Source organism: Nyctereutes procyonoides, unplaced genomic scaffold, assembly GCF_905146905.1.
Source record: "Nyctereutes procyonoides isolate TBG_1078 unplaced genomic scaffold, NYPRO_anot_genome, whole genome shotgun sequence".
NCBI lineage: Eukaryota > Metazoa > Chordata > Mammalia > Carnivora > Canidae > Nyctereutes > Nyctereutes procyonoides.
In genome coordinates, this window is record NW_026575051.1 from 540,370 (window position 1) to 552,678 (window position 12,309).

At 57.6% G+C, this 12,309-nt stretch overlaps 1 protein-coding gene across 2 annotated transcripts; it reads right to left on the reverse strand.

The window, feature by feature from the left end:
- Nucleotides 1-3,073: 3,073 nt before the first annotated feature.
- On the reverse strand, nt 3,074-11,262 carry PPP1R18 (protein phosphatase 1 regulatory subunit 18). Of its 2 annotated transcripts, none has more exons than XM_055330622.1 (3): nt 8,939-11,262; nt 4,623-4,851; nt 3,074-3,881 (listed from the first exon to the last, which is right to left on the reverse strand). In XM_055330622.1, exons 1-3 carry the CDS (start codon nt 10,574-10,576, stop codon nt 3,835-3,837), a joined length of 1,914 nt encoding a protein of 637 aa, XP_055186597.1. In that variant the 5' UTR covers nt 10,577-11,262; the 3' UTR covers nt 3,074-3,834. The 2 variants fall into 2 exon arrangements, with proteins under 2 accessions (XP_055186597.1, XP_055186598.1); XM_055330623.1 differs by having other exon boundaries at nt 3,074-3,968.
- Between the last annotated feature and the right edge of the window lie 1,047 nt (nt 11,263-12,309).

Genomic DNA, 12,309 nt, shown 5'->3' on the forward strand with positions numbered 1-12,309 from the left:
GTGGCAAATTATCAGACAAAAATCCCTTACTGAAGGAGGGGAGGCAAGGTAGATAATAAATAAAGCATGGGCCAAAAATAATGCAAGATTTTTGTGTGGTTTGGGGAGATTCTGTTTCAAATTGAAAGGCTAGGTCCCTGCTGATGAAAATCAGCGCCTGCTGATTAGGAGTGACGTTTGCTCGTGCCAGTACCTGTGGCAAGAACGAATACACGTTAGACACAAGCGAGGACCTCCGAGCGGCAAGAAACGGCTTTGAAAACCTCCAATCTCAGGAATGTGTGAACTGCGTTCTGCATTTTTGTTAACAGCTTCACTGGTGAAGAAATTCACTGGTGGTGCTCATTCGAAAATAAGCAGAGGAAAAAAACAAAAACAAACAAACAAAAAACAGAAATAAGCAGAGGAGCACCTGGGTGGCTCCGTGGTCGAGCGTCTGCCCTCCGCTGCCCTGGTGATGCCCTGGTGATGCCCTGGTGATGCCCTGGTGATGCCCTGGTGATGCCGGGTCCTGGAGGGAGCCCCCCCGCAGGCAGCCCGCTCTGCACGGGGCCTGCTTCTCCCTCGGCCCTCACCAGCCCCTGCCCTCCCGCTCGCTCGCTCTCTCTCTCTCTCTTTTAAAGATTTTTAGTTACTTATTCATGAGAGACAGAGAGAGGAGAGAGAGAGAGGCAGAGGGAGAAGCAGGCCGAGCTCCCTGCAGGGAGCCCGACGTGGGACTCGATCCGATCCGGGGTCTCCAGGATCCTGCCCTGGGCTGAAGGCGGCGCCAAACCGCTGCGCCACCGGGGCTGCCCAGCTTTGGCTTCTTAGATGCATTGTTTTCTGTTTCTGAGATGGACTGTGGGCACCCCTGGCGTCTCAGAGCTTCCTGCCTCTGGTTTCCTGGGTCACAACTATCAGGGTCTTTATTTAATTAGCTACGAGTATAAGCATTGTTTCCCTCCATACTCTCTAAACTGGCTCATTGTTTTAACACCTTTGTTGTTGCTTTGCTAGTAAGTTAAAGACTTTGGTACTCGTTTAAGGTGGGTTTGTCTTATTTTGTATTTAGTGAAAGGGGGTCTCCTCCGACTAAGCTGAGAAAATTCCTGTAGTGGTAGGACTATAACTACTGAAACTTGTCTTTACTACCCTAGCAAACTGAAAAGAAAAAAAAAAAAAAAAAGACCTGATAAGTAAACTATAGATGTGCCTGCCATATATGTAGAAGATAGAAATTCTTTGAAATGGGAAAAATCTCTCAATTAACTATACTTGGGCAACAAAGCCATGAATTATCAATGTTTTTTTAAGATTTTATTTATTTACTCATGAGACACACACACACACAGACACAGACACAGGCAGAGGTAGAAGCAGGCTCCCAGTGGGGAGCCCATTGCAGGACTGTGCTCACAGGATCCTGTGATCACGACCTGAACTAAAGGGAGACACTCAACCACTGAGCCACCCAGGTGTCCCTATCAATGTTTTTTTTGTTCGTTTGTTTTGCTAAGATTTTATTTATCTACTCATGAGAGACACAGGCAGAGGGAGAAGCAGGCTCCATGCAGGCCGCCCAATGTGGGACTGGATCCTGAGATTCCAGGATCATGCCCTGGGCCAAAGGCAGGCGCTAAACCGCTGAGCCACTCAGGTATCCCTCCTTATCAATGGTTCTTAAGTAAACCTTTAGAGATATAAAACCCATTGTTTAACAGACTTTTTTTTAGAAAACCACACTTTTTTTGTTTTTTTAAAAAGATTTTATTTATTCATGAGACACACACACACACACACACACACACACACACACACATGCAGAGAGAGAGAGAGAGAGAGAGAGGCAGAGACCCAGGCAGAGGGAGAAGCAGGCTCCATGCAGGGAGCCCGACGTGGGACTCGATCTCCAGGATCTCCAGGATCACGCCCTGGGCCAAAGGCGGCGCCAAACCCCTGAGCCACCGGGGCTGCCCAGAAAACCACACTTTAAAAAAGAATTATTTTAGGGATCCCTGGGTGGCGCAGCGGTTTGGCGCCTGCCTTTGGCCCAGGGCGCGATCCTGGAGATCCTGGAGATCGAGTCCCACGTCGGGCTCCCTGCATGGAGCCTGCTTGTGTCTCTGCCTCTCTCTCTCTCTCTGTGACTATCATAAAAAAAAAAAAAAAAAAGAATTATTTTAGACAGAATGACAGAGAACATGAGCAAGGGAAGGGGCAAAGGGAGAGGAAGAGCAAGAAGCAGATTCCCCACTGAGCAGGGAGCCAGATATGGGACTCCACTCCAGACCCTGGGATCATGACCTGAGCCAAAAGCTGACACTTAACTAAGCCACCCAGACGCTCCAGGAAACTGTACTTTTGTACATACACTATATTTTGCAGCAATTTTAGATTTATTATTTATGGTGCCAATCTTGGAGTAAAAGCCCCTAGATTAGCCAGTGTTACACACTAGCTAGCTGCTTCTAAATACTGGAGTTCTTCAACTCATAATGTCCTGTTTCCAATATTTTAGCTCTTTTCATCTATTCATGTTTGTTCAGTCATTCTAGTAATAATTTTGCAAGTGTGCTAGGGATAATTTTGTGAGGTATGGGGATGCCTCATTAAACCCAACTACAGTCTGCCCTTGTGGCACTTCCAGTTTATTTTTTTTAAGATTTTATTTATTCATGAGAGACACAGAGAGAGGCAGAGACACAAGTAGAGGGAGAAGCAGGCTCCATGCAGGGAGCCTGATGTGGGACTCGATTCCAGGACCCCGCGATCACACGACCTGAGCCAAAGGCAGACCCTCAACCGCTGAGCCACCCAGGCTTCCCAATGGCACTTCCAGTTTAGTGGATTCTTTCTGTCCTTCCTTAAACTGGTCCTTTTCCTGCCACTCCTTCAAGCAACAGCTACAGGGCTCTCCCAGAGCCCTTTCTTCATGTCAATGCTGAGTTCCCGTTTCATTTCCATCACCCCGCCGCAGCTGTGGCCACTACCTCTTCATGGCCAATAGGAAGATGGGAGCGGCTTGGAATGAGGAACACAGAGCCTCCCCCACCCCATACCTTTTTCTAAAGAAGGAAAAGCAGCAGGAGAGTTGGAGAGATCTCCGTTTTATTATGGAAAACTTAAAAAACAAACAGGCAGTTGATAAGGAAGGAGAAATGGGGGAGAAGGGTTGAGGTGCCTTGTTAGTCACCCCACACTCACTTGCAATTCAATTAAATTGTGAACCACTGGAAGGAACAGAATTAAATAATGAGGTGGGGGTACAGGGTTAAAATCCCCAGCTCTCCTTCTTGAGGACAACTGAGGTACAGTAATACTGAGCAAAAGTGGAGGAAGCCACACCCCCAAAGAGACAAAGGGCGGGGGTGTTCCATATGGACTCAACAGTTAGGTGTGCTTGTAAACCTGGGACTTCGGCAGGTGGGGCTGGGAGCTAATGGGATTTGTAAACCAGGCTGGTGGTCAGGGGAGGAGGCAGGAGGTATAAGCAAGGGGGCAATGCCCTAACGAATAGGAAGGAGAGGGGCCTGTAAATGGAATGGGGCAGGCTGTCCAGGATGAGTGCTTAAATCCTCAGAGCCCCCACGGGGTGGTGGGGAGTCAAGGAAGGCTGAAGGGAGAGTGTGGAGATGGAGGAGGTGCTACACCCCAGCCCCAGTGAGCCCTGTGATCCTCCCCAGGATGTGATGCTCATTCTTAATTCACCTAGGATGCCACCAGCATGTCTGACACACTCACACCAGGGATCTTTGGTGAGGGTGGAAACTGGGTGAGTAGCTCTGCTCCCATAAACAGGATGAGGAAAGAAGGTTGGAAGATGTTGGTTGCCCCTCACTGCCAAGATCATTTTCAGGGTCTCTCTGTTCTCAATCTTCTGGGCTCCAGGATCTTCAATTCTGGAAAAGAATGAGGGGTATAGACCCTCTGTTGAAGGAGGGGTATAGACCCTCTGTTGAAGGAGGGTCACCTCCGGCAGGACTCATCTGTGGGAGAGGAGGCAGTAATGGTAGAGAGTGAGTGAGGGCCACTGCCATCCACCGTCCCCACTTACTCTCTACACTGAGCAAGTCAGTGTTTTCCATGCCCAGTACCTGCTCCTACAGTACCAGCAGCCATTGCTCACCTAGCTCGCATCCTGTGCCAGGCATTCTTACAACCTGTTTAATCACATAGTAGCACCAGAGGAGATTAAGTAATTTGATGGCCAGCCATAGTTACAGGGTGCCTCATAAACATTACTGAACCTTCTCAGTAAACCCCAGGCGGTGGTTATTATTAACCCCATGTCATAATTAATAAACTGAGGCCAGAGGTCAGGTGATTTCCTGGAGGTTACACCCCATGTAAGAAACAAGACGGAAATCAAATGCAGGCCCGTCTGACCCAAACCCGGTGTTTTTAAGCACACGAGAGTGCTCAGAAGGGGTCCTGGTGCTGAAATCTGGAGACCCTCTGTGCCTGCACTTCCACTTCCCCATCTGTGAAGGAGAGCGGTGCGCCTGGAGGTCCTGCTGCAGGTCCTGCCTGCCCAGTCTCCCCAAGCAGCAGCACGACTCACGCCGCCCCTTCCCTCCCAGGGCGCAGTGTCCGCCCTGGACGCCAGGGGGCGCGCTCGGACCGGCGGAGCCTCCGCTCACCCACGATCAGGGCCTTGGTGCGCAGGCCGCCCCGGAGCTCCCGCTGCAGCAGCAGCAGCTCCTCGTCGTCGTCGTCGTCGTCGTCGTCGTCGTCGTCGTCAGGCTGGGCCGCCGGGGGGCTGGGGGCACCGGGAGCCTCAGGATCCGGGCCCAAGTCCTCCAGCACCGAGCTCTCCGAGGGGTACTGGTACGTGGTCTCCAGTGCTGTCTCGCTGAAGGAGATCTTGAGCTAGGGTGGGAGAGAAGGGGGAGGCCCAAGTTCAGCCCGGGGGGCGCCCGCCCAGGGAAACTCGTGCAAGGCGGAGGGGAGGGAAGCCGGAGCGGGGCATCCACCCGGGGCCGCGGGGCCGGTTTTCCTGCTGATACAGGCCCTCCAATTCCAGATTTTCCTTCTTCTATCATAGCATTTCCTAGACATCAGACTCCGCACTGCCTGGGCAGAGGGGAGCAATACAGGACTCGGGTTCCTACTCTTTAGACTGTGGGTGGTGGGAGGGTAAAAAGAAATGAAAAAATATACTCCTGTAATCAGAGCTGAATCCTTAGGCACCGTTGAGGGCAATCAGGAAGGCTTCCCGGAGAGGAGGGAAGTTTGACCTGGCAGGAAATAGCTGACTGGACACAGTCCCAGGCAGAAGCAAAGACAAGCACATTGGTCTCCGCACCGTAGGCCCCCTGGGGTGCCTGGGAAACCCAGCAGCCTGGATACCTGTGCCCTCCTGCTCCCCTCACTCTTCTCCTAGAGCCCCAGTGGACTCACAACAAACTGGGGCTAGGGCCTGGGAGGGGAGAAGAGACCTACCGAGAGGCCCAGAGGAAACAAGACTCTACCCTGACGCACAAAGGAGATGGGCCCTTGAGTCCCTGCAAAGCCCAGCTTGGGGAGGTGGCAGGGCAGAGAGGAAAGTCCATGCAAACACAGGTTGGGTTGGAGAATGCACCCAGAGGAGCACACACAGACGGGCGAAGAGCCACAGGGGACCTGAGGGGACAGAAAATCCTTCACAAACATGCTGTCCCCAGAGCAGGCCAGCTCCGGCTGTCCTCACTGCCTTTCTACCCTTCCCCTTTGCCCTTCTAAGAAGCTCAGGGAGGCTGGGGCAGAGTGGGATTAACTCTGGGAGCCAAAGCGATTAAGAAGACAAACGGGAGGATTCCATGTGAACTACTTGGAAAGGTCCAGATCATCTACTCGGGCCTTCCCAGGTGCCTGTTGGGGGAGCCAGGGCTTGGGCCCTGCATCCTTGAGAAGACAGAAGCTGGGAGGGTGGCTGGACAGGTGGATGCTAAAGGCTAGATGGAATGTGAAACCTGGGTCCTCACAGGAAGCTGGAACTCAGAGGCACCTTGGCTCCGGAGCTGGCATTGGCTCCTCATCTCACTGGCAGGAAAAGCCAGAGCCTGACTGAGGCCCACAGGGTACTGGGGCCCCTGTGCCGCTCCCGCCTCACCTCTCAGGCATCTGTTTCCGCTCCAGCCACCCTGGTCAGGGCTCCACTTGGCTCACCAGGGGCACTCCCATCTTGGGGCCTTTCGCTGGCTATTCCTCCTGCCTGGAACACTCTTCCCCCAAATATCCCCTTGGCTCCCTCTCTCCCAGTCACCTTAGTGAAAGTTCACATTCACCCCCCCAACCTTCTGGCCCTCTAGGTTCCACTTACCCTGTTCTAATCCCCCCCCAAACACACACACACAATTACTTACCACCTTCTAATGTACCAGGGAATTTACATTTGTTATCCTGGGTCTGCTGTCCATTAGAACATGGAAGTTGCCACAGTGAGTAAGGAAGGGCTGCTCCAACCTCAGATGTGGTCCCCAGAGACCCGACTGTGGTAGGTACACAGTCTGTCTGTGGAACTGCCAGTAGACACGAGGGACAGCAACCAGACCCCTTACGTCCCAGCTTTTCAAAAAGGACCACTTCTGGTTCCGTTACTGACAGATTTACCTAAACTCCTGGGGACCCGCTTGTTTTCTTTTCACATCCCCTTTTGGGACAACAAGCTCTGTAGTTTATTATCCACTCTGAAAAAAGATTCATTTTATTTGTTCTGAGTCATGTTTGTCTCTCTTCCCCAACCCTTTTTCTCTCCTCACTGCCCTCCCCTCACCCCTGCCCCAACTTCTGACTGGGCTCCTCAGGAATGCACAGCCTGCAGGGGAGCTGAGGGTGGAGTGGGGCGGGAAACAGAGGGGTGATTCACTTGTTCCTCTCCCATCAGCTATATAAAGTCACAAGGGGGCCAGAGAGGGAGGAGCCCAGCTCTCAGCTAGAAGGGGCTCTCGGGAAGGGCACCAGCCACAGGGCAGGGCTGGGATTTCTGTCCTGTGGCAAGGATGTGTTTGATGACATTAGCTTGCAAACAGGAGTTATTTAGGGAAGTGGCGGGGTGGGTAGGGTGGGGTGTGTGTGGGGTCCTCTGGTTCCGAGCTAGTGGGTTGGGTCAGAGCTGGGTCAAGGCACACCAGTCTGTGCTGAGCAGGGTGCAGAGAGAGGGAAGGCAGCCTGACGTGGGGTGGAGGGGGAGGTGTCTGGGTCTAGAGAACTCTGGGCTGCTTCCCCACCCCCACCCCCACCCCCACCCCCAGAACAGCCCGCTTCCTTATTCTCTCACCACATCCTGAGCAGTTCTGGCCGGCCCATGGCCCAGCATTTACCCACTCAGCCCTACCAGCCTTCCTGCCCCCACCCCAGGCTTCCTGTTTGGGTGATCTGCTTCCCGCTCCCCTTCTCCCTCACCTAGGTATGGTCACTACCACAGGTTCTGCCCTGCTCTCATATGGTCCCCAAACTCCAGGCCTCCCTCTGCTTTTCCTCCCCAAAGGCAGAGGCCAACCTCAATAGGAAGTCACTTGTTTGAACGCCTCATCCAGGCAGTTCCTGACCTACTTCCTCACATCTGCCCAGCCCAGGAAAGAAGGGGCTGGTTGCAGCCAGAGTGCTCAGGATAGACTCAGGTACCATGGCTCAGGGATGGGAGCTTGAGCTTCATGTGAGATGAACCTGGGGAGCAAGTGACCTGCAAGCTTCATCTAGGTCATTGGTCCCTGTGGTTTCCCACTGACCAGGGACACACAAAAGAACCAAATCTGAGGATGTCAGAGGAGATGAGGACTGCAGACTAGGAAGGGCTTCCTGGTCACTGGGGAGATGTGTTTGGTGCAGGGACCTCTCTCTCCTTAGACATTTTCAAACTGGAAACTGGGTGGTGTGCGAGGAAGGGACTGGGCTGAAGCCAGCCAGGGCAAGAAGCCTGGCTGATCCCACTTCCTGCACTTCGTCCTTTTTCCAGTTTTAACCTCTGATCCTCTGCTGGCTTCAGCCCCCGCCCCTGTCCCCAACTTCCATTGTATTCCCTGCTTTGGGCACAGGGCCTCCAAAGTTACTTCTCTCTTTTGCTACCCCAAGGGGAGGGAGAGGCCAGGGCAGCAAGGGCAGCAGGAAGACTGGAGAGGGAGGGAAACCAACTGCTGAGCCAGTTCTGGGGAAGGAGGGGAAGCCCAGGGAAGAAGGAAAAAGGGGAAGGGGAGGGGGAATTTTGGAAGAAGAGAAGGCTTTTCTTGTCCCAAGAGAGAAGGGAGCACTGTCTAAGGCAGTGGCCCAGCTGGGGGTGTGTAACCCTGAGGTCACCCACTTCAAATGGCCTCTGTGTGCGCCTCTCCCATGGAGCAGATTTGAGGTTCAGAAGTCTTCTCTTGGCTCTTTGGCCAGCCCTATTCCATCCCCTCATCCCCTCACCCCCTCCCGCGGACATCCCCTCATTCAGCTCTGCCCCCTCAGCCTTGGGGTTGAGACCTTCCTCCACTCACTTCTCTCTGGAACCCCAAAGCCACCCGCTGTGCCTCTTCAGGCTTCCTGCCCCAACATCCTCTTCCCTGGAAGGCTGTATGTGCTTTCAACCTGATGACCCTGCTCCCATAGATTCTAGGCTGGAGCCTCAGTCTGACTCTCCCACCAGGAGGGCTGGGTTTGGCATGGCTCAGAGGAAGGGAAGAAATGGGGCGGCCCAGGGGAGGGGGAGCTGAAGGGGCAGGGAGGAAGGACCCAGAGCCCGAGGGTGAAGAGTGAGCAGCCTGGGCACACCCTGGGAGACACACCCAGGGACAGCACTTGATTTGGGACAGAACCCTTGGGCTTGGAAATGAATGGAAAATGAGGGCTACAACAAGAAGGAAGGGTGCGCATAGAGGAGGAAGGGTAGTGGCAGGAATTAACAAGAAAGAATAGAGGAAGACAAGAATACAGGGCTATAAAAAAGAAAGGAGACCAGAGAGAGCTGAGGCTTCGGAGAAGTCTGAGGGCTGCTCCCTACCTGTTTGTGGTGCCTTTCGGGGGACCCCTTGACAAGGCAGCTGCGGCTGAGGCGGAGGTAGCCCCCCAGAACCAAGATCTCCTCCGCAGTCGGGTACCGCTTCTTCCCAACTCCAGGAACTGCAGCATCAGCCGTGGCTGGGGTGGCAGGAGTGCTGGGGGCTGCAGGGGGCACAGACCGCCGGGGGTTGACTGTGAAGGTGTGTCCACTGCGGCGAGGGGTCCCCACCCCTGGCCCTGCCTTCACCCCATAGAACAGACGGTTCATGAGGGGATCCCCAGGGGACTGGGGAGCAGGTGGGGCTGGGGGTGGGGGAAACAGAGGGGCTGTTGGTGGGGGCCGGAGATCCACCGCTTCCTCTTCCTGCCTCGTAGAGCCTTTAGTCCCAGCGTCCTCTGGTGGGAAGGGGGAGGGCACAGAGCTATAGTTCTGCGGGGTTCTCAGAGGCCTGCTCAGAGCCCCTGCCTTCTCCTTCTCAGCCTCCCCTTCTCCAGCCTCTGTACCAAGAGGCCCCCGATACTTCTCAGCAGCCTCTGGGGGGACTGGTTTCTGAGGTTGAGTCTCTGTGTCCCTGGGTGTCCGTTCTCGAACCTTTCCAGAGTTCAGGGTCCATTTCCAGCCTTCTGTCAGCCTCAGGCCCCTCTCACTGTCCTCCACAGGGCCGGGCCTTTGCTCTGCTGCCTCCACCTCTCCAGAGCTGCTGTCTGGAGCCTCCCTTGTCAGGGTCTCTGACACCTTTGTAATCTCTTCTGAGGCCACTGTTGGAATTGGTCTCTCTTCTTTTCTCCTACATTCCTCCGAACAGTCTTTTCTTTCTTCTTCTGAGCTGGGCCTCCACCCTGATGCCTCCCGTTGTACCAAACTCTGTTCCTGAGACTCTCCAGAGTCGGGCCTCCATTTATGGGACTCTGACAGCTCCAACTTCTGGTTGTCAGATTCTGCGGGGCTCAGTCTACTTTCCACCACCTCTTTTCTCCTGGGGCTTTGTTCTGCAGGCTCTGCCAGTCTCAGACTCCACTCTGGAGTTTCTCCAGGGCTCAGCCTCCATTTCCGTGCCTCTGACAGTCTAGAGCTCCTGTCTCCAGACTCTCCTGGGCTCTGCCTCCAGTCCCAAGCCTCTGAAGGTCTGGGGCTCAACTCTCGGGCTCCCCCTATCCCCAACTTCCTCTCTCTGGCCTCCCTGGGACTGAGCCGCTCTTCTTTTGAGTCTCTTCCCTTGGGGCTCTGATCTCGAATTTCCCCAGGACTGGGTCTCCTCTCCCGGGCCTCCAAAGGCCCAGGCCTTCTCTCTGCAAGTAACTCTTCATTGCGCTGCTGCTGCTGCTGCTGCTGCTGCTGCTGCTGCTGCTGCTGGCGCTCCTGCCGAATGAATCGGTTCTGGTGCACTGGCCCAATGGCTTCTAGGAGGACAGCCGACTCATCTGGGTCTGGAGGTCCAGCCTCTGTAGTCTCAGGGGCAGGGCTAAGTTCTCCAGGAGACAGACCAAGCTTGGCCCGGCGGCGCTCCAGGATTCCCCGCTTCCAGGCTGGCATCTGGGACAGACGATCCCGCTCAGCCTTCTCCCGGCCACGAAGGGCCGCCTCCTCCTGCCGCCGTCGGGCTAGCAGCTGTAGCTTCCAGTCTGGGATGGTAGCCATGGTCGCGCTGGGGTAAGGGTGGGAAGTGCTGGGCTAGAGAACAGGAAAGAGAGGCTCCAGAGGTCCTGGGGGAGGGGGGAGGGGAAGGAGAGGGGGAGAGGTGGGACACAGAGACGGGCCCCGGAGCTGAGGGTGAAGGCAGAGGGGAAGGGTGAGAAGATGGAGGGCAAAGTAAGGGGGAAACAGAAAGTGAAAAAGCAGTGGGCCAAGTGGGGGTGGCGTTGCGGCCCTGAGAGGAAGAATAGAGATTCAGGGCAAAGAGGCAGGAGTCAGAGTTGGCAGTGCAGGGTTCATGGTCTCCGGGAGGCCCGAGGATGTGAGGGGAGAGAAGGGCGGAAAAGAAGTAACGAGGGAGGAGAGAGACCGACAGGCCGGGGGGCGGGGGCGGGGGCGGGGGCGCTGCGAGGAGGAGGACCCAGGCTGGGTTTCCCCACCGCTGCCCCAGAGGCGGAGGGCGGGGAGGGGTCCGGGATCCCGCCGAGAGGGCGAGGCGGGACGAGAGGGGCGTCGGGGAGCCGGGAGGAGCCGGCGTCCGGGGGAGGCCGCGGGGCGCGCGTGTCTGCGCCCAGCCCGGGCTCCCGGCCCCGCCCGCCGCGTGCAGTCGGGGCACCCCCCGCCGGGGACCTTCGGGACGCGGGGCCCGGCTGCCGGCCAGCTCCCGGAACCCCGGCGCCCGCCCCCGCCCCCGCCCCTCCTGCGGCGGCCCCCGGCCCGGCCGCGCCCCGGCTCCGCGCCCCGAGTCTGCCGCCAGGCCCGGCCCGGGCTCGCGCGCCCCCGCACACCCGGCCACCCCCCCACCCCACCCCACCCCCGGCTCGGAGCGCACCGACAGGCGACCTCGGCTCGACGCGGGGCGGCCCGAGGTCCGGGCGGGGGCGGGGGCGGGCGCCGCGAGACACCCCGCCCCGCGTCTGCAGCCCCTCGGCCGACTCACACGCGCGGGGCTCCCACGGGAGGGGTGCGGAGGAGCCAGCGCCCGGGGGAGGCGGAGAGGAAGAGGAGGAGATGGGGGCCGGGGGAGGGGCGGCGGGAGGGGGACCGAGACCCGGGGGCCGGGCGGGGGGCGGCGACCGCTTTGTCTGAGGACAATGGGGAGGGAAGGGGGCGCGGGGCGGGGGCGCGGGCGGGGCCGGGGCGGGGCGCGGGCGGGGCCGGGGGCGGGGCGGGGCCGGCTCCCGAGCCCGCGCGTGGGCCCCGCCCCCCCGGCTCCCCTTCTCGCGCCCGAGCCCTGGCCCGGCCCTCCTCCCGGGAGCCCTGGAGAACGCAGGTGTCCAGGCCCTCGCCGCCCCCGCCGGCCCCAGGCAGCCGCCCGCCCGCGACTCGGGCCCCTCGAGGGACTTGGAGGGGACGCGGCGGCTGCCCCGGCCCGGCCCGGCCCTCCCCAGGCGGCGGCCTCTCCCGGCCAGCCTCGGTCACTGCGGGGTCCCGGGCGGCCACCGGGCTGCGGGCGGCCGGAGAGGTGCTCGGAAGCCAACGGCCTTGGTAACTGGCCCCCACGACAGCCGCTGCCCAGCCTTTAGCTTCAGCCTGCGTCCCGTGGGCCCCGGTCTACGGCGGGGAAACTGGGGACTTGGAGGAAGGGGGCTGGGCCTGGGGGGGTGCCCGAGGGGCCGCCGCCCAGCGGTCGCCAGAGGGCGCCGTGGCTGTCCGGACTCGACTTCGGCGTGCCTGGGCTCTGCTTGCCTTCCCTCCAAAGTCAGCCCTCTAGTTAGAGACACACTGATAGACTGCAT